The sequence below is a fragment of the Malaclemys terrapin genome, chromosome 11 (assembly GCF_027887155.1).
Source record: "Malaclemys terrapin pileata isolate rMalTer1 chromosome 11, rMalTer1.hap1, whole genome shotgun sequence".
NCBI classification, from domain to species: domain Eukaryota; kingdom Metazoa; phylum Chordata; order Testudines; family Emydidae; genus Malaclemys; species Malaclemys terrapin.
Window position 1 is genome coordinate 48,817,026 of NC_071515.1, and position 22,460 is coordinate 48,839,485.

Here is a 22,460-nt window from a genome sequence, read left to right on the forward strand (position 1 = left end):
GGCAGCAGAATGCAAAGTTACCAGAACTGAAATTTGGCCAGGAAACTGTTTTACATCCCTTTGCTTACAAATAGTTCAGTAATGACTCAGAGAGAAGAGGACCATCACCACCACTTCCTGCAGCAGGTGTTCCTCGGAGGTTTCCCATCCAAGTACTGACTGAGCATGCATGACTATTTAGTTAGGGAGAACTGACAGTTACAGAACGGGTGATCTAGGTATAGTGGTTTTACCTGAACACATATTTATGGTGTATAAAAAACAGTAATTCAGATGATAGATATACAACTGCTTTTCAGGCAGAGCAATACATATTTGCATGGTCTAGCAAACTTTTCAAACACCTTTAGTATAAATGAGCACCATTATAATATAATGCATTTCCTATGTAATTAAAACCAGATAAATGGATAAATAATCTGAACTTTCAGTCTAGGGGCATTGACATTATGAAACTACTGTAGCCCCATGCCTCCCAGAATCCAGATAGTTGTTTCATGGACTATGTATTAGAGAAAGACTTTTTCTAAATTCTTTCAGGAGAAATCCCAAATAAATCAACCTTTAGTTGGGAACTAACCACCTCACATTCTATAAGTTGTTGAGAACTCCTAACTTCTATTGATTCAATATCTCATTCTCATCTCACCTGAGGTCTAAGAAAACTGTAGCTCATGTTTTGTCACTTATCTCACTGGCATACTCCAGAAAACAAGGGAGAAAAAAAACCTATTTATCCACCATAAAGAAAGAATATATGGCACATTTTTTATTTAGGTCTTTGAATTCACCTAAAAGAGCATTCTTTCAAGGTAATATCATTGTAGCAGTGTAAAAGGTCACTTTTAAGAAAAAAACAAGTTAAACTAAAAATATGATTTTTACCTGAAAGTTAGTTCTTACAGTCACAATCAGCTTCAACCAGGAAGGAAATTTAGAGATAATGTTTGTGATAAATGAAGAAAGTGTGTCACCATAATCAGGTTTATGGAATTCAGCCTCATTTAAACCATCTATCAAAATGATGTATTCTTCCTCTGGAATTCTCTGCTCTGAATAATAAAAGTAAAAAACAACAGGAGATTGCACATTTTCCCACAAACGGAGACTCATTTTTATGCACAATTTTGAAAATCTTGGCAGTAAAGAAAACTTTATATACACCAGGAGAAATTTTGCAAGTCAGAATATCCAACCAAAAATCACCACCATCACTAATCTCACTTTAGATTAAAACTGAATTTTTAAAATCTAATTTATTATTTATGCAGTTTGTTTGCTTTTTGGCACTTTACTCTTTAGTCAATTAAAATAGTTCACAGTTTCATTTTCTAGATCTTATGACTAGCACTATGCTGCAATGTCTGGGTTACAAATACTGCAGGGGAACATCTACACATTTCCAACTGTGTTTTCAGTCACAGTTTATATTAAAGCTCCATTTTGTAAATGGTATACTGAAAAGATAAAATGATTAAAAAACGGTTACTCACCTTTGTAACTGCTGTTCTTCGAGATGTGTTGCTCATATCCATTCCAATTAGGTGTGCGCGCGCCGTGTGCACAATCGTCGGAGAAATTTTCTACCCTAGCAACACCCGGTGGGGCGGCTGTGGAGCCCCCTGGAGTGGCGCCTTCATGGCGCTGGATATATACCCCAGCCGACCCAGCGCCCCCTCAGTTCCTTCTTGCCGGCTACTCCGACAGTGGGGACGGGGGGCGGGTTTGGAATGGATATGAGCAACACATCTCGAAGAACAACAGTTACAAAGGTGAGTAACCGTTTTTTCTTCTTCGAGTGCTTGCTCATATCGATTCCAATTAGGTGACTACCAAGCCTTACCTAGGCGGTGGGGTCAGAGCGAGACATCGCTGTGTGCAAAACCGCTGATCCGAATGCAGCATTGTCTCTAGACTGCTGTACCAGTGCACAGTGAGCGGTGAAGAAGTGGACTGATGCCAAACCGCAGCTCTACAAATGTCCTGGATCGGGACTCGAGCCAGGAAGGCAGTCGAGGAGGCTTGAGCCCTCGTGGAGTGGGCGGTAAGGGCGCGGCGTCGGGGCACCGGCCAGGTTGTAGCAAGCACTAATGCAGGACGTGATCCAAGAGGAGAGACGTTGTGAGGAGACCGGTAAGCCTTTCATCCAGTTGGCCACTGCCATGAAGAGTTGTGTCATCTTCCTAAACGGCTTTGTACGCTCAAGATAGAAAGCCAGGGCCCTGCGTACGTCCAAGGAATGCATACGCTGGTCTTGACGGGTGGCGTGCGGCTTAGGATGGAAGACCGGGAGAAATATATCCTGGTTCACATGAAAAGGTGAAACTACCTTGGGAAGAAAGGCAGGGTGGGGGCGAAGCTGCACCTTGTCTTTATGGAAAACTGTGTATGGAGGCTCAGATGTAAGCGCCCTGATTTCAGAAACACACCTTGCTGAAGTGATGGCTACCAGGAAGGCTGTCTTCCAAGATAGGTACAGGAGTGAGCAGGTAGCCAAGGGCTCGAACGGGGGCCCTGTGAGCTTGGAGAGAACCAGGTTAAGATCCCACGCCGGAACGGGTTGGCGTTCCTGTGGGTACGTCCGGTCTAAGCCCTTGAGGAATCTAACGACCACCGGGTTAGAGAAGACCGAGGAAGCGAGTTCTCCTGGGTGGAACGCCGATATAGCAGCCAGGTGAACCTTGATTGAAGATATCGCCAAGCCCTGCTGTTTCAGGGATAGGAGATATTAGAGTATAAAGGGAATTGACGCCTGCAAGGGGGACGTAGCCCGCTGCGTGCACCAACAGGAGAACCGTTTTCACTTGGCTAAGTAAGTGGTCCGTGTAGAGGGCGTTCTACTTCCCAGCAGAATCTGTTGCACGGGATGTGAGCATTGTAGCTCTGTCCGATTTAGCCATGGAGCATCCACGCTGTGAGGTGGAGCGATTGCAGGTCGGGGTGACAGAGTCTGCCGTGGTCCTGAGAGATCAGATCTGGGCACAAGGGAAGCGTGATAGGAGTTTGAACCGATAGCTCCAGAAGCGTGGTGTACCAGTGCTGTCTTGGCCAAGCTGGAGCGACTAGAATCAGACGTGCCCCGTCTCTGCGTAGCTTGAGCAGTACCCTGTGGACCAGTGGGAATGGAGGAAAACCGTAGAATAGCTGGTCTTTCCACGTCAGAAGGAAAGCGTCCAACAGGGAGCCTGGAGATCGCCCCTGTAGGGAGCAGAACACGTGGCACTTCCTGTTGGCTTGAGATGCGAACAGGTCGACCTGGGGAAATCCCCACCTCTGGAAGATGGAATAGATGATGTCTGGGCGAATCGACCATTCGTGCGTCTGGAAGGATCTGCTGAGACGATCCGCTAGAGTGTTCTGGACTCCAGGGAGGAACGATGCCATGAGATGTATCGAGTGGGCAATGCAGAACTCCCACAGGCGAATGGCCTCTTGGCATAGGAGAGACGACTGGGCTCCTCCTTGCTTGTTGATGTAGAACATGGCCGTGGTGTTGTCTGTGAGGACTGACACGCAACGGCCGTGCAGGAGACCGAGAAATGCCTGACAGGCTAGGCGCACAGCCATCAGCTCTCAAACACTGATGTGCAGAGCTAGTTGGGATGTGGTCCACAGGCCCTGGGTGTGGTGTTCTCCGAGGTGAGCGCCCCAACCGAGAGATGAAGCATCCGTGACCAGGTGCAGGGAGGGTTGTGGGGCGTGAAACGGCATTCCTGCGCCAACCGTCTTGTGATCCAGCCACCATGTGAGAGAGGTCAGGACCGAGTTCGGTACCGTGACCACCATGTTCAGGTTGTCCCGATAAGGACGGTACACCGACAATACACAGGCCTGAAATGGGCCAAGTCAAAGTCTGGCATGCCTGGTTACGTAAGTGCAAGAGGCCATGTGACCCAAAAGGCCAAGGCACGTCCTTATTGTGGTAACTGGGAAGACCTGGAGCCCTCAGATGATGCCTGTGATGGTGTGAAACCAATTGTCTGGTAGAAGAGCTCGGGCAAGTCTGGAGTCTAAGACTGCCCCGATAAACTCTATTCTCTGGGTTGGGTCCAGAGTGGACTTTTCTTTGTCGAGTAGAATGCCTAACTCGTGGAACGTTTGCAGTATTAACTGGACGTGAGCTTGAACTTGCTCCATGGTGCGGCCGCGCACCAGCCAGTCGTCTAGATACGGGAACACCTGTATCCTTTGTCGACGAAGGTATGCTGCCACGACAGCCATACATTTGGTGAACACTCTCGGAGCCGCGGACAAGCCGAAGGGAAGGACGGCAAATTGGTAGTGCACCTTGTTTACTACAAATCGAAGGAAGCGCCTGGGGGGTAAATTGCTATATGAAAATACGCGTCCTTCGTGTCGAGGGTGGCGAACCAGTCTCCAGGATCCAGGGAAGGGATGATGGTCCCCAAGGAAACCATACGGAACTTCAATTTTACTATGAATTTGTTGAGTCCTCGTAAGTCTAAAATGGGACGTAGACCCCCTTTTGCTTTGGGGATCAGGAAGTAGCGAGAGTAGAACTCCCTGCCCCTTAGCTCTGGGGGAACCTCCTCTATGGCCCCCATGGAGAGGAGGCCAAAAACCTCCTGTGTAAGGAGATGCTCATGAGAAGGGTCCCTGAAGAGGGATGGGGAGGGGCGGTGGCAGGGGGGAAACGAAGAAAACTGGAGAGCATATCCCCTCTCCACCGTGCGAAGGACCCAGCAGTCCGAGGTTATAAGGGAACAAGCATGGTGGAAACGGGAGAGGCGATCCCGAAAGGAGGGAGATGGATCCTGGGTAGTGGCTGGGGTGCCGTCCTCGAGCGCACCTTCAGAAGTTTTGTCTAGGACCTGAAGGTGGCCTAGGCGGCCCCTGGTTCTGACCGGGTTGAGGGCCGGTCGACCTTCGTCTACCACCGCGTCCCTGCCTTCTGGCAAAGTCTGGTCTCGGACGAGGCGGGGGAGGGTAGAACCTTTGCAGCTGGGGCCTAAAGGGTCTGTGTTGGGGCCCTGGGACATGCATCACCAGGGAGCGCATGATGGCTCTCGAATCCTTGAGGCACTGTAATCGAGAGTCCGTCTTGTCAGAGAATAACCCCTGGCCCTCGAACGGTAGATCCTGCAGGGGTCCTCTGTCCCCTCCTGCCAGTGACCCAAGTCAGTGGCAGCCTAAGCCTGGGGAGGGTATGCTGATCGTGAAGCCCCTTCAGATGAGCGAGGCGCTGATCTCGAGGGCCAGGGTGGTGCCGAACTCGGCTGCATCGGCTCAGTCCGGTGCCGGTCCGTAGGCGAGCGGTCCCTGCGCGGTGCCGGTGAGTGGTACCGTGATCGAGATCGGTGCCGCTGGCCATGTCGGTGCTGAGATCTGGATCTGGATCAAGATGAAGACGACCGCCTGTAGACGTGGTGCCGGGAGCGGCCCCTCGAACTGGAGCAGCGCTTGTACCGGTGCCGAGAACTATGTCTAGATTCTGACCGGTACCAATGGTCCTGAGGCGTCGAGCGGAGCCATGAAGAAGACCTAGGCCGCGAGTACGACCGGTGCCGGGGTGAAACTCGGCGCCAAGACTGCGAGCGGCGTCGGGACCTGCTCCGAGACCTGGAGCGGTGCCGCGAGTCCATGCTCGGAGACAGCGGGCGTACCAGGGCAGGCTTGCCCCTGGATTGCACGGTCCGAAGAGCGGGCGGTGCTGCGGGTTGAGACGGCGCCGGCTCCGTGAGAGCGATGAGGTCTTTCACCGTCGCAAAGGTCTCTGGAGTAGACGGAAGACACGGCTCCACCACGGACCGAGGCGGTGAGCCAGTCCACACCGGACTCAACGGCCCTACCCCCGGTGCCGGAGTCAACGGTGTAGAAGATATTTGCATCTTCTGGCGCTCTAGAGGCAGACGCAGCTCTACCACCGGTGCCGGGGGAGCCGGTGCCTGTAGGACAGCGGCCTCCTGTGTCTTGCGGGGTCTCTTATGTCCCGGAGACAAGGAACGGCGCCGAGGCGCTTGAGGCGGACGCGGTGCCGAGGGAGGACGCTGCCATGAGGCCTTATTCGCGTCTGCTCGCGGTGTAGTACCAGTAGGTGCCGCTGGGGCGCTGTGCACCGAGGCACTCGGTGCCGGAACTTGGCGCGCCGAGGGAGGATCGGGGCTAAGTGCCGCCTCCATGAGGAGCTGCTTGAGTCTAAAGTCCCACTCCTTTTTAGTCCTGGGTCTGAAAGCCTTACAGATTTTGCACTTATCTGTCTGGTGGGACTCTCCTAAACACTTCAGACACGAGTCGTGCGGATCCCCCATTGGCATAGGCTTAGCACAGGACGCACACGGCTTAAAGCCAGGAGCCTTGGGCATGAGCCCGGTTATGCGCCAGGGGAAAAGGGGGGAGGAATATCCCCCTTAACCCCCTTAACTCCTGCTAACTATTTACAACTATTTAAATAATGAACTATTAACAACAATCTAGAATACTACAACTATCTATAAGAATTACAGGATAAGCTAGAGAGAGTGGAGAACAGCTATGCTGCGCTCCACAGTTCCAACGACCCTCAGGGGCGGTAAGAAGGAACTGAGGGGGCGCTGGGTCAGCTGGGGTATATATCCAGCGCCATGAAGGCACCACTCCAGGGGGCTCCACAGCCGACCAACCGGGTGTTGCTAGGGTAGAAAATTTCTCCAACGATCGTGCACGTGGCACGCGCACACCTAATTGGAATCGATATGAGCAAGCACTCGAAGAATACATGTTACAAGCATGTTAAAGACATGAATAGTAGGTGTTATAGATCGTTATAAGTACATCAACAGAAGGTTCCATATGTAATTAAAAGCACTTATTGACCCTTTGATTCTAACAAATAACCATTTATTAGAACTTTTATTAATCATTTATTAAACCTTTACAAACCATTATAAGACAAAAAACCTACGTAAATAAGACATGGGGCAACATATTGAAAAAAAGAGAAAACAAAATATAGCTGCTCATTAAGTGAGCACTGTCCATTCTGTGCACCATATGAGGTAAGGATCCCATGGAAAAAACAGTATGTGACCACAGAATTAAGGAAAGTATCATAATGCATATGCACAAAGGGGCTGAATTAAGGTTCCACAGGCAATCTTAATTATAACGTTTCCTAATTTTTGGCCACTTGACTTTTAAATTTTAATAATGTTCTTTTAACATAGTATGTCATTTCTTAAGTTTTTTTTAAGAAAGCACACACTGCCACTTCAGCTATGGTGTAACTGATAGCAGTAGTGTGTTTTCACCCTCTACGCGGACCAGCACTAAAGAGGGATGAGACATACTTTGCCAGTGGGTTTCACCATTATTTGCTGACAACAAAAGAATGGTGAGACTCGGGAATCCTGGGCTCCATTCCAAGCTCTGGAGGATAGCATGCTCTAAGTGAGCCAATACTCTTCTGCATATTCCTTCAGAGAAGGGACCCCTTCTTCCCCACCCACTCTAACCAGTCCCTTCCCCATCACAAATCCTTATCTCAGCCCCATTGTCCTCACCTACTTAGTCCCAGGCTCCACTACATTCAGGCTTCTCATCCAAGCCCCAACAAGTCCTAGCCTGACCCCTTTCAACACACCACAACAGTCTATCCCACACTCCCCATCTTCTCCAACCCCCAGCTCCTTGTCCCAGTCTCAGTTCTTCCCCCACAACCTGGCTCATCATATCTGTCTTTTCTCTTATCTTACCTTTTCCCTCCCAATAATCCACTGTTTCTCAATTACAATCTCTCCTCTGACTCCTCATCCAATCTCAGCCACCATTGCTCGCTCCCCCCACATCCCAACTCCTAGTCCCACTTTCCTTTTTCCTCTTCCCCTGCCCCCAGCAGCCTCCAGTCCCCACCACACCCAGGTTCCTTGTCCCAATCTACTCTCCCCACATCCCCCTGGAGGTCTGGCTTTTGCCTCCTTTGTATTTGAATTGGGCAGCTTCCTCCTGCATGCTGCCTGGGCCCAGCAGGAGGGTCATCGAGAGCATGGGGGAGACAGGCTTCCTGCTCTCAGCTCAGGTGCTCAGACCCAGCCCTGGCTTGGCACGTAGCAGTCCTGTGCAGCAATTACAGGGAGAGTCCTGCTCAGCCTTGGGCCCGAGTAGACCAGTACAGATGGAATCTTGGGGAATTTAGCTGCTAAAATATAAGAAGTTTCTACTGAGCATGCATGAACTGTGATTTTTCAAAGACTTACAATTTGCCAAATTCGAGTGGATTTTCATGAGAACAGCAAAAGACAGCTCCCTCACACATATGCCACTCCCCTGCAAAATTTCAAGTTCCTGCTCCACAGTATGGGAGTGCTAGAGCTTTTCAAAGAAAGGATACTAGAATTCTGTAACACGGGCAAAACGTATTATTTTCTTTCAGCCTTGTATTCAGAAACACCAAATTGCTTTAAGCTGATGTTTTCCAAATTCAACCTGAGGCAGACACCCAGCATTGAAAATTTCAGCCCAGACTGTTAAAGTAGGGCAAAGTTATATACAGCTGAAAACTAGGTCTTACAATGGGAAGTGGTGGGCAACCTTAATGGGTGATAGGAGTCCTGCCTATAATTTATAAATGTATTCTTAACAATAAGTGTGACCATGTTTTCACTGACATTTTAAAGAGAGTCAGGAAAACATTACTTTTAATATTGGATATCGGAGGACGTTATTTTAAAACTAAAATACTTCTGTCTGAAAATTGTCTGCTATTCTTACCAGTAACATCAAAAATGATTATAAATGAAAGAGATTAAAAAAAAACATTCTCACTAGTGAAGTCATTCCTATACATTTAATCATCTCCCTCAGACCATTAAATACATATATCAGATTACTTTAGGGTTTTTTGGTCATTTACAAAGTTTAGAGACAGTTCCTGAGTAATCTGCTACTTGGCATACCTTTCCTGAGGTTTGCAAGTGGTTCCAACACTCCTCTTCTAAAAGCTGCTACTGGATCTTGGACACAGGACCTAAGGCTAAGCATACTTTGTAGATGAGGCTCTTTTATCAGAAGATCTCTATATGCTGTTAACTGATGTGACCGGCAAAGTAAAGCTGCAATACTGTGCACAAATTCTGGGACAAGACACGTATATGTGTTGTCAGCTTGGCAATAGTGGTAAGCAACAACCTAAAAAAAGAAAGTCAGGTTACCACATTTTTATGGATGACACTGTAGAAACACAGTTTCTTTTAGTTAAGACAAAAAAATTAAGCTAACTTATTTCGCTGAATGGCACCCCCCAAGGTATGATCAATTTTAGAAAAGTTATCCTGAATCATATTGTGTGAAAGATGAGCCCAACGGAATCATGGCACAAGAAAAAAACAACAGGGAAACAGTGTTACTACAGCAGAGGGTGGAAAGAGGATACACAGAAATCCAAACATCCATTTTTGACATAATAAATAAACCACTAATTTGAGTCCCTGCCTCTTGGCAAGAGTCTTCTTGGCATTTGTATATGACTGGAGTTCAGCAGGTAAGGCAGAACTTTAGGCCCCTGCCATAACACAAGAAAAACTTCCAGAACAAGACCTGAAAATCTGTGAAAGCTCTATCTGAGCAAGCTGATCAGCTGAATGTTACAGTATCACTGTAGGTAGCTGACTGCTGCAGAAAAAGAGTATAATGCTCCTTAAAGTGAGGAGTCATGGTTCAGGCTTCTGATTATTTCTGTGAAAATCAACCCATCACAATGAAAAGCAATGTTTACAGTTCACACAAATGTGTCATTCAGTGGTTTTCATGGCTTGAAACTCTTTAGCACCTTTCCCACTGGATGTTAGTAGATACTTTAAAACACCCCTTTAAAACAAAATTTTGCAAATAATTGAGGAAACTGTACTTTATTAAATAAGCGCAACTCTGATGTAGAATATTTTTATCCTTTAGGTAAAATCAGTTTCTCAGCATAATATAATCTAATGCAGAAGTCAGTTGTAATCAAATACTCTAGATCAGGGGTCGGCAACCTATGGCACGCGTGCCAAACACGGCACGCGAGCCGATTCTGAGTGGCACGCAGCTCCCCTGACGCGGTCCGGGCCCTCGGCCCCTCCGCCCACCGCTCTCCCCTGCGGGGGCAGGAGGCAGAAGCTTGGTTCTGCGGCAGCCAAGCTTCCCCCCTCCCCCGCTTCTTCCCCCAATGGTGCTTTCCTGCCCCACCTCCTCTCCGCCCCTGGCCAATCAGCTGATGGCCCTAGCGAGGGGGAGGGGGAAGAGCGGTAGCGTGCACACAGCTCCGTAGGGGAGGCAGAGAGAGGTAGGGATGGAGCCTGGGGGAAGGGGGTGGAACAGGGCATATCCCTTCCAGCCCCCTGCCCTGAGCCACTCAGGGCAAGGGGCTGGGAGCACCCTCACGAGCCGAGCACCCCAGCCCTCTGCCCTGACCCCACACACACACACTCAGCCTTCTGCCCTGCACCTCCCACACCCCCCAGCCCTCTGCCCTGAACCCCCCCCCCGCACACACACACACCAGCCTTCTGCCCTGCACCCCCTCCCCCAGCCCTCTGCCCTGACCCCTGAAACACCCACCTCCAGGTCTGGGGTCCCGGCCGCAGGCCCTACTCAGCCCGCTGCCAGTCTAGGTGAACAGAACCCCAGGCTGGCAGGGAGCTGAGCAGGCTGGTGGTGTAAGATCAGCATTTTAATTTAATTTTAAATGACGCTTCTTAAACACTTTTAAAACCTTGTTTACTTTACATACAATAGTTTAGTTCTATAATATAGACTTATAGAAAGAGACATTCTAAAAATGTTAAAATGTATTACCGACACGCGAAACCTTAAATTAGAGTGAATAAATGAAGACTCGGCACACCACTTCTAAAAGGTTGCCTACCCCTGCTCTAGTCACAGATTATCATCAGCATGTTGTGCATGTAGTCTAAACTACAGTAATATAGCTTTTAAACTTTTTTCAGATTGAGAAAAGAGTTAATCTAAGATGTGAAGTAGTTTCGGTCTCAGGGGACAGTGGCTTGTTTTGGTTCTCAAGGACAAGACACATTTTACTAGACAGAACATATTATAATATGAGCACAAGATTCCCTACATATTTACATCATGTTCAAGTACACTCTTCTGCCTCTGCAGCAGAGCTTTAAACTGATTTGAACTGAGGAGAATCATGAGGGCATTAGTCAGCATGTTCTTTGCTCTCAAGACTGAGGGCATGGCTACACTTGCAGATGTAGAGCGCTCGGAGTTAAAACAGCCTTCATAGAGCACAGTAGGGAAAGTGCTGTAGTCTGTCCACACTGACAGCTGACAGCGCACTGGCGTGGCCACATTAGCAGCTCTTGCAATGGCCACAGAGAGCAGTGCACTGTGGTAGCTATCCTAGCATGCAAGTGGCTGCAACGTGCTTTTCAAATGGGTGTGGGGATGGAGTGTGACAGGGAATGTGTTGTGTGTATGTGGGGGGGGGGGGGGAGAGTGGGTTTTTGGGGGCTGAGAGCATGTCAGCATGCTGTCTTGTAAGTTCAGACAGCAGCAGACCTACCTCCCCCACCCCTCTCTCTCACACACAGCATTCCAAGTAATGGTTGCTTTGTCTCGGAGCGGATAAGCATGAAAGCTGTCAAATGGAGCTTTCAAAGGGCATATCCAAAAGAATGACAAGAGTGACCACTTGACTTAAGGGGATTATGGGAAGTTTCCGGAGGCTGATCAGAGCGCAGTAATGCAACACCTCGTTCACACTGATGGTGGGGCGCTCCAGTGAGGGTGCATCAAACGTTATTCTACTCGCCAAGGTGGAGTACCAGGAGCGCCCTAGCCCTGGAGTCAGAGCGCTCTACCTGCCTTGCCAGTGTGGACGGGTAGTGAGCTAATGCGCTGTAACTTGCAAGTGTAGTCAAGCCCTGAGATTGAGTCTTTGCTCTGGTTTTCTTGAAGGAAGCCTTGGACAACTTTGGATGATGTCTACATGATACCATGCCTACATCACCAGCCAAAAATCTCCTTATTGTAACTATGGAATAGGATCACATCCCAGCTCCTTTGTTCAATATCATATCTCTGATGTTTAGAAGAGCTGAAGCTCTTATTACTGGTAATGATTTTCCATACTTTAGCAAAACTGATCTGCAATAGTCAGTGTTAGTGAAATGTTTACAATTAGAGATCAACAATAGATCTATCCATAAAATGTCAAAGCATAGGAGTATCTGGCACTAGATGGGCCTAAGTACTGGAACATCCCCAAAGTTCTAGGATTTTCACAAGCAAAGGGTTTGGTTTGAACCTAATTATATTAATGATCACACTTTTCTCCCCCTTGTATGTAAAATTCTAACACGAATAATTGGGAAAGGTATGGAGAAATAGTTATTAATTCACACTGTCAGTTTTGTCTGTTTTTAGATTATAGACTCTTCAAGGCAGTGAACATCTCTTACTGTGTGTTGCATAGTACCTAACACAATGGAGTGCTGATGTTGGCTGGATCTCTAGGCAATACTGGAAAATAAATTTCACAAATCCACTATTATTTTATATATGTATATATTATAAAAAGCATGAGCTAGGTAAGGCCACTTCACAGAGGCTCAGAGAGTATTGAATCTTCTTTTTCAGAAAAAGGATTTAGGATAGGAAAGGTCTCTTCGTTGAGAGCATGACCTTTATTGGAAACATCTTTTTTCATCTTTGGCAATTAAAAACTTTTCCTTTTTATCTTTGAAAGCTCTAGCCCAAATGATCCATACTTTTTGAAATTCAGGCTGGATTACTGAAAAATGTGCTTACCTTGATATACCTCAGACCACATACAAACTGTCACCAGTCAATCATGCAATGGCTTGTCTTGTAAATGGAAGAGATCAAAGACTGTGTTGCACACCCTGCACAGGTTCTCCATTCAACTCCAAATTGGTTTCAAGGTATTGATCCTAATCTTTCAAACCCTATAAGGACTTTCTTCAAGCTATTTTACATACTACCTTTCTCCCACCACACACACCAGGACACAATTTAGAAGCTATCGTGAACCAGGACTCAACAACTGACAGCCTTAAGGGCTCTTGGGAGCCAAGGATAGAGCATTTCTGATGGAGAACTCACTGCTCTGGAACTCTCGTTCACAGGAGATAGAGATGAGACCAAATTCTGCCATGGTTAAGGCATGTTGCAGGCCTCTGCTCACTTTGCAAGTTTTTCCACAATAACAACTGCATCACAAAGACCTGGCAACATTCACCTGGGAAAGAGAATCCAAAGAATACAGTCTCATCCAAGATACAATTTCCTGTTAATCTTAATTTCTGTAACCCTTGCCCAAACACAATAGCAATGAGTGCATTGCAAATAACCTTGAGCAAAACTTCTATCTTTCCTTGTTTCGTGCAAAATTGCACTGTAAGACGCTACATGAAGTAACTTTCTGGTGGGAGCAATAGACATCTAAGGAATTAGGGATGCCAATGACTGACATTGAACAGAAGGAACTTTTTCTCACATTTCTACCTTCTCTTAGCCTGGATTACACAGAGGACAAGAAATAGCAACAGCAGAGGCAGGAGTCCAGTATTACACAGACTCCATTGCCCAGGCCATGCAAGGACTCCCTGTAATCACAGCCCCTTTGCTCAAGTGAGCAATGGGGCTGCTACCAGGTTGTAACTCACGTAAAGGGAGAAAGACCTGGCTAACTGTGCAGGATGTTCATATGTGGTACACTCTGATATGAGCGTGTCCCAAATCACTCTCCCTTCTCACCCCTACCACAACCAGGGAGCTCTGCAACGCACTGTGTCTTGGAGTTTAAAGTTTTTTTAGTGTGTTAGAAGAAGTCTACTGAATGGTGAAAGCTTACCTTTGAAGCAAGACATCTCACAGATTTGTCCATTTGATTTTGATGTTCAGGAGTACCAGGACAACTCAGAATCTTCATTGTATTGTTACTATTTGTGGGAGGAGCAGGTGATGGTAATTTAATGAGGGGAATCTCTTGACAGGGGTCACTGCCTATAAAAAAGTGCACAGACCAAAGTTATGATTACAGACTACTGCTTTGGGGTAAAATACATACGTGATCATGGAACTTCTTAAAGCCTTGGGTAAAATGTACTATTAAGATACAGGATTTTTAAACATACAATATATCATCTTCAAAGGCAGAGTTACATTATGACATGCATGTACATATTTTCATCTTTATACTCTCTATGTGATATAATTGACCTCTGAGCTGATGAAATAGCAAATACTGAAAATAAATACAGTGATGTAAAAATAAGTACAATTCTAAATGCAAGAGCTCATTAAATCATATAATGTACCAGAGCTCAAGTGATGTGGAAAGTACTAATTATGGTATCATAATAGCCTTTTCTTCACATCATCAATATGGCAAATTTGAAAAGTGTCAGCATTGGAAGTACTCTGACTAAATACACAGAACTATATCATCCTCTCACCTCTGATAAACTGAGGGAGTGCAACGGCAGTAGAGGGGCATGGAAGGGATAAGAGTCACCTTCCTAGCATCATCCTCCCCTTCATCTCAGATTCTGTGAAGCCTTTGAAAAATCTGGGCTGCACAATGATTATACTAAAGCACCATCCTCCCTCCACAAACCAACAATAGCGGGGTGGGAGGTGGGGGGGGAAGAGAGAGAGTGTCTCAGCAGCAGAGTTCATTAGAGCCACGCTGCCAAGTGAGTTTGGAGTGTTGGGAGGCCATGTGGAGATTCAGCGTTTCCATAGATACAGAGGGGGGTGGGGTTTTTTTGGTGTGTGTAGGTGCATGTGTGTTTAAGAAGTTGAACCCCTGGTCTATTCTGTTGGAGGTTATTGTCAAAGCATGCCATGTTGATGGAACTTTCTTTATCCCTGAGGAGAGCTTTTCATGTAGGGGACAATAAGGCCAGTAATTATTTATGTCTTTGTATAGTATAATAACCTAAACAATTATTTAGAAGAGAAACATACTTTGGGGGGATGAATTAGGGCTGTTTGAAGCAATTTGCCTCATGCGACTTCCATGGCAGCTAAGTGCCACCAGCTTTGAAATAATAGCAGTCTTTCCAAATCCCACATTTCCAATAATAACTGCTCCCCTGTTTTCTTCCAGCTCCGGATTCTTCAAGGTTTCTTCGATCATTTGAAACAGCCAGTCTCTCCCGACAAACACAGAGTCTGTTGTTATGCTTGGCACTTCAAACAATAGTGGCTTTAGCAAAATGTCTTGAGGCTTATAGGGGGCAAAACGTGCTGAGAAGTGGAAAGGAAAAAAAAGTTTATTAGAAGAAAATATTGTTATGTAATGAAAACCTATTTATTGGCAGCAGTATTTAAGACGACAATTTTAATAACTTTTGGTAGGTACATTTACAATTTGAGAGGATTTCTTTTCAGCACTTTTACCATAAAAACAAAAACAATTACAAATCACTTATTGAACTGTCTATAAATTAGCAGCTTCAGTGTGGATTAAAACCACTTCATGATAAAATGCAAATAATTGTTGTGGTTTTCTTTTTCGACAGGGGTGCAAGCCTTTATATTTAAAATGTTGTAGAACTGTGATAATTTTACATTTAATGAAGAACAATTTTTTTCTATATATTTGAAAACACACAACAAATTTTTCTAATTGAGGGCTTGGCCCTGTGAAATATTTTGAGTCAGAGGGAGTTGTGGGTGCTAAGCACTTCACATGGTTAGGTCCTTAAAATCAGCAACTACATGTATAGAGAAATGTAAAGAAATACTGAGAAGCATGAAAAAGTTTGATTTGATTCCAAAATCAGTCAACCATGTAAATGAGAAATTACTGAACTGATTGTCAGCAGATGTTGAGTAGATACAGTCCTTTTAAAGTCAACAGGAAAATCTAGCATATATCTTCTTGTTCTCATTTGCATTCTCAAACAGATAATTCAAAAGCTATAGGGGCTAATGAATCCGGTTTTGATTGGAAAGATTACTTTAACCATGCGTACATTTAAAAAAAAAATCATACACAATTATTAAATGATTTCTCAATAAAAGTTTTGTTTCATAACTGTTTTTTCAGCCATTAACTCACAAAGATAAAGTGAATATGAATGAGGGCAGCATAACATCTACACAGCGACTCACAGAAGAGCAACAATTTGGAGGTTTGATTGCTTACATTTTTCTATTTGTAATGGTAATCTGAACGGAAGCAGCAAGTGGCCAAGATAAAGTTAAAATGAGAAAATAAAAATTGCGCACAATCTGCAAGGAAAGAAATGCCACTATTTTTGCAAAGGGCATGCCATACTGGATTATTTATGTACCACTACACCAATCCTTAATGAATTAATTACTTTTCTTCCATAAACAAGATTCAGGTGGAGGGATATCCTTGAGATTGCATATAAATCTGTTTTTTAAAATACAGTACCATCATGATTATTTGAATGCCATGGAGGATACTGAATAAGTTTATCTGAAGTCTCGATTAGCTGATCAAAGGAATCTTCAATATAAACATTGGCAGCACATGATTCAGTTATGGTTATGTGAGGTTCAAATAATCCAGGTTTTACTGCACATGCATGTTAATTATATAAACATATGTATGTTTGATTTATTTTTTTTAATAAATCATTCCATTTCTGATTTATGCCATACTGAAACAAGTGTGAGCAAGCACTTTTTTATGATCAATAATGTTGTCCCAAAACCTGTAATAGAATCTACTAGTGCAGAACTGAATGCCTGCTTGGAGACCCTCTGGCTTCAGCTGAACACCTGAGGAGCCCCAGCATCTGTGCTTATATAGGATTACATTTACAAATCCTTTTGCAGCTTTGCCATATTACAAAAACTACTACTGTGTATCTATTCTAAGATAACCACAAATGTATAAATACCTTTAATTTCTTGTTGTACTCTTCCTCCTGCAGTGTTATGCCAAGGCAAGCGAATTGAGGTGCGTAATGGAGTATTCCTTTGTCCGTCTAAATAGCTCAAATCTTCTAACTTGGTTGAACTTGTTGCTAGGATATTAAGAACTGAAGTTTATTTTTTCATCTGAATAAATAATTACACAAAACTAAACTGTATATCACCATGAATTATTAATTATTATATTTATGCTTTCAACATGGAATTCATAGATTAATTTTCCTGCAGTTACACCCTCAAATTCTAGGTAACATTTTTGATGAGCACGCTCATTTTCCTCTGTAAATATAAGTCTTTGATAGCAAAAAGATTTTAGATATCCTACCAACACTATGAACTGTCCAGTTAAAAAAAAGTCATTTTCATTAGATATGCTTTTATTCATTTTGTATGTTTAATATGAAATATTACCAGAATTTAAAATGATGTTAAAATTCTTAGTGAGAAGCTAACGGGGGGGAGGGGGAAAGAGCTTTACAATGAATTTTTATGACAAGCCTGGGTAGTCAGAAATTATTTAGTAAAGCTTCAATACTTCCAAGCAGAAACACAGCAAGGTAGCTAGATAAATCTTCTGCCCCAGCGATTTCATTCATAGTTGCTGGCAATCCAAATCTTGCAATTAGACAAGCAGACACTGTGTGCACTATTTCACCACATCCAGAACATTAACAATCACCCCATTAACTGTCTGACTCTTCATATTCCTTTGCAGAGCTAAATAGATTTCTTAACTATACAAGTTTTGATTGGAAGAGAAATCTTCTGCAACAGCAACTGATCACACTCTGTATTAATGGGATTAAAATGTATCGATAATTCCACAATGTATTGGCACACTACCAATTCTTCCCTAGGGCTGAGAAAAGTAATATAAACATACTGTAGTATGCTCTGGAATCAAATGCACTAAAGTGGAAGATTACATTTCTTTCCCTACCACCATTTAGGTCTTTTTCCATTTGGCAGGCATTCATTTCCTCTTTCTCCCCCTTGTGTTTCAAACAAAACCAACATTAATATGGCTTTTTCTTTACTTTGCTTTTTGAGACCACTATCAATGATGTCAGGAGAGCTTTAGGAACAGGGTACATTGGTAAACTGCTGCTTGCAATATCTGTAGAGAGCTCATATATGCAATTGATCCTCGGTCCAGTAAAATGATGCATAATTTTTCCCTTAAACATTTTATGAAGAGGGACAGAAATAAAAAAAAATTGTTAAAGACTCAGAGGACTTACCACACAGTTATATTGAGGGGGGCACATTCTGAACCTAAATCTATTCAAAAGCAACATTTCACATTTGTAGATCCTGCACTCTTTTCCTTTCTTGTACTTCCCCATAAAACAGTAGTGGTGGGCCCTGTACACAGCCAGACCGGTGTAGTTCTGCTACCAGGAGCAGAAGGATATAAAGGAGCTCAGCTAAGGTTTGGGTAGCCCTGAGTAACAGAAGCAAGGCAGGCCGGGAACAGTGGATCAACAGCTATGCAGACTTGCCAGCTGTTCCCTCTATGAAGGAGAAAGCAGGAGCTACTGCAGTAATAGCTGCTCGGCAGTTGGGGCAGGGAAGGACTTCCCAGACCCTTGTAAGCTGACCCTGTACAAAGCCTGGTTCTTCACACTTATTCCTTCCATGCCCCGTAAATCAGTTGTTTACAGGGACAAATCTAGATAAAATTGCAAATTATTATTTATAATAGGAACCATACATCTGCACAGATGATAATTTTCACACGTGCACAGCAGTCTCATTCCACATCTCAGTAAAGATTGAACAATGTAGGGCCAGTGTGACGTTGTGCAGTCTATATGGTTTTATAAAAATATAGTAAGTGAATATAATGTAACTGGGATACGCTTCATGCAAAAAGTCTCTTGTAAGGTATCATTACAAAGCTTATAATCAATCTACTGAATGTGATCATACTATTTGTATAAATGTACCATTCTTGTATCTAAAACTAGAAATACAAAATATAACTCTGAGGGGCCTATTGTAATTATGCAAAGTGTAGGCCATTAATGGTGGTTTGGAATCTTCATGACTCCCATTAACAAGGACCATTGTCTGCAGATGGCTGTGTTTTACCTGTGAGTCTTCCTGTATGTGTGTGTGCTGGCAAGGGGGTAATGAAGTCTTGCAGTGACAGGTGATCATGTCACCTGAACTGGAATCCATCTTTAACCTGGTGCTTTTCCAGTGAGGAGGGGTAGAAACCCAGAGGGACAAAGGGTTCCTGCCTTATGCAAAAGATATATAAAGGGGTGGAACAGAACAAAAAAGGAGAGAAGAGCCATCATGAAGAATCCCCTAGCTACCTGTACCAGAGGAAAGAATTGTGCCCAGGCCTGGAAGGTATCCAGTCTGAGGAAAAAACTTACTGAAAACCATCTCTAAGGGTGAGATTATCTGTATTTAGTTTGATTAGACATAGATTTGCACATTTTATTTTATTTTGCTTGGTAACTTACTTTGTTCTGTCTGTTACTGCTTGGAACCACTTAAATCCTACTTTCTGTATTTAATAAAATCACTTTTTCCTTATTAATTAATTCAGAGTATGTATTAATACCTGGGGGAGCAAACAACTGTGCCTCTCTCTCTATCAGTGTTATAGAGGGCGAACAATTTATGAGTTTACCCTGCATAAGCTTTATACAGAGTAAAACGGATTTATTTGGGTTTAGACCCCATTGGGAGTTGGGAATCTGAGTGTTAAAGACAAGCACACTTCTGTGAGCTGTTTTCAGGTAAACCTGCAGCTTTGGGGCAAGTAATTCAGAACCTGGGTCTTTGCTGGAGCAGACGTGAGTGTCTGGCTCAGCAAGACAGGGTGCTGGAGTCCTATCCCTGTTTTCCCTGCCAGTTCAGAAGTAGTCTTGGCACATCGGGTGGCAGCTCCCAGGGGGGTTTCTGTGATCCAACCCGTCACAGCCAGATCCTCCATATCCGGCCAACCAAACTTATACCAGTATAGCATATTTACTATGTTACTAAAGCGACAACTGACAATGTAAATGAATAGCATATATTTTGTGGTTCCTTGGCTCCCATATTTTTAGAATTGTGTTTGGTTTGCTTACCAGCTGACCTGTGAAGTATTATTCCTGTCATTTTATAATTTAATACTAGTAAAAAAAATTTAGACTCTTACTCCTGTGTCGTAAATGCAACTTACTAATGTACTACATTATGGATTAGCACATCTTAAAATTGTAATAAGGTAACATTTTTATAATAGTGCTGTTTAAAATCACAGCATTTTTATTCCACATGTGTATCGACAGACACCGTGCTGAAGCTGTGGTTTTATATGGAACATTTTTTCAGAGGTGTCATAGGTATGCCATCTTAATTACACACTCATAACATGGTGGTCTTCATTAGAGTGTTTCTGGAGCAGAGACTGTGACTTGCTCTACATGTGGACAGTGCCTAGTGCATTGTGAGTAACAACATCAACCAATTTAGTCCAGTGTTGTATGCGCATTAGTAAACCCAAGTTAACAAAAAAAAGGAGGGTTTTTAGCATTACAAAGATCCAAGTCATCAGGTTATTCCCAGTTAAAGCAACTTTTACAATGCTGTGCTTCATATGTACAGTGAAATAATACATTTACTTCCCTACAGTAACTGTGGTTCTTTGAGATGATGTAATTTGTGAGGATTCCACTGTAAGTACACATGCACCTCATGTGCACAAGATCAGTTTCTTTCTGCTAGCAACATCCATCAGGCCTGCCCACGCACCCTGAGTCGCCTCATACTCTGGCATGATGGGCAGACCCTTCTTCAGTTCTCCTGCAATTCAAAGCATGGACAGCTAAGGACTGCAAAAAGCAGGAATGGAGGGCGGGTTGTGGGATATGCATCAACTATCACATCTCAAAGAACTACAGATACTGCAGGGTAAATAACTTTATTTTCTTCTTTGAGTAAGTTTCAGTGTGGATTCCTCTGTCCGTGACTGGCAATCAGTCTGGATGGTAGGTATGAGGCGTATCAGCTGTGTTAATCAAATAGAGATTGAAGTACTGCTCCTCCAAACTTTGTATCTGTCCTGGCTGCCAGGTCAAGTGCATAATGTTAATGAAGGGTGGCTGCTTTACTCCACATGGCTGCCTTACAAATCTCTGAAACGGGCACATTTCTGAATCAGGCTGATGAGGTCACCTGTGCATCTCAACATTGTGAGATGAGAGAAAACAGAACATGACTGAACTGGTGGATGGTATGCTGGTATTGCAGTAGGTAGATTTTCAGTCCAGGTGTCAGTCCTGACTGTTTCAGAAGCAGCATGTAGTCCAAGATGCTTGAGATTATAGCTTCAACCAGATACACATTGTTTTGGAGTTGCCCACATATGAAAAACCTTTCCCATTTTGCAGAATAGGTCCTGCTAGTGGAAGCCATCCTTCTCTGCTTAATAATTCCTTGTATTTGTCTGGAGCACTCAGTCAGTGATGGTCATCAAGCCAGCATCCAGGCCATCAGATGCAAATACTGTGGGCCTGGATATAGTATGTGACCCTGATTCTCAGACACTATATCTGTGCAGGCAGGGAGGCAAATGGAAGGTTGGCTAGACATTGAGTAGGCTGACAGCCAAAGTTCTCTCAGCTAATAAGGGGCTAGCATGACAACAATAGCTCTGTCCCATCTGATTTCCATATTACCTGAGAATCAGGAGAATCTGTAGAAAGGCATGGAGGAGGTCTCAAGACCACTGAAGAAGAAAGGTGTCTGGTAGAGATCCTAGTCTCATACCCTCCTGGATCAAAAGGCTTCTAGGATCAAAGGTTCTAGACATCAGGTAAGTTTTTACCAGACCTGGAGTAGTACTGTGAACAATTTGTTCATACTGTGTTTGGCTAGGCATTACACCAGCTTTAGCGAGTGTTGTTATGGCTATAAGTGGGGTCAAGTTGGTACAGGACAACATGTGTCCTAGTAACCCTAGGCACATGCAAATCATTGTGGACGGTCCTGTCCATACAAATGGGACTGTAGGTATCAATCCATCTTTCACCAGCTATGCTCATGCTGACCATGAATCAAGTAGAGCTCCTATGAATTCTATAATCAGGGATGGTACTAGAGATGATTTCTCGTACTTTGCTAGAAACCTACACTGAAAGAACAGGGAAGTCTACTTGATCTAGGGCTATTTTGGTCTTCCCATGAGATCTGCTCCAGAACAGCCAGTCACCCAGGTACAGGTAGACACGTAGTCCCTCTTCCATACAGGTGCACCACAGCCACTGCCGTGGATGTGGTGAATATTCACAGTGCCGTGGCAGAACCCAATATTGGTAAACTCTTCTCCTTTCAGAAGAGTCCCTCAAGAGGGATGTGGAAGGGGAGTGAGGTATAGTGAGAATTTGATGGTCTAAGTTTCCATTTGTCAGTGGAGATGTCCGACCATGTTTGGAGGAATGAGGCAAGGCAACTTCTACTACAGGTGTTCATATTACTGATTTTGATACAGCTATTGACTGAGCTATCAAATTTGCTGCTATGTGGATAGAACTGTACACGTGGCTGGAGTTGAAGAGGACTGACATCCTCTATCA

The 22,460-nt window shown here is 44.3% G+C and overlaps 1 protein-coding gene across 9 annotated transcripts in view; it reads right to left on the minus strand.

Moving 5' to 3' along the window:
• The window catches only part of TANC1 (tetratricopeptide repeat, ankyrin repeat and coiled-coil containing 1), a 227,856-nt gene that overhangs the window by 54,398 nt on the left and 150,998 nt on the right, over positions 1–22,460 (minus strand). For all 9 annotated transcript variants that reach the window (XM_054043623.1, XM_054043628.1, XM_054043624.1 and 6 more), the window contains 5 exons: positions 16,848–16,973; positions 14,935–15,216; positions 13,817–13,968; positions 8,892–9,123; positions 886–1,052 (listed from right to left, as the gene is read on the minus strand). In XM_054043623.1, the coding sequence (XP_053899598.1) occupies positions 886–1,052; positions 8,892–9,123; positions 13,817–13,968; positions 14,935–15,216; positions 16,848–16,973 (959 nt within the window). The remainder of the gene's footprint in view (positions 1–885; positions 1,053–8,891; positions 9,124–13,816; positions 13,969–14,934; positions 15,217–16,847; positions 16,974–22,460) is intronic.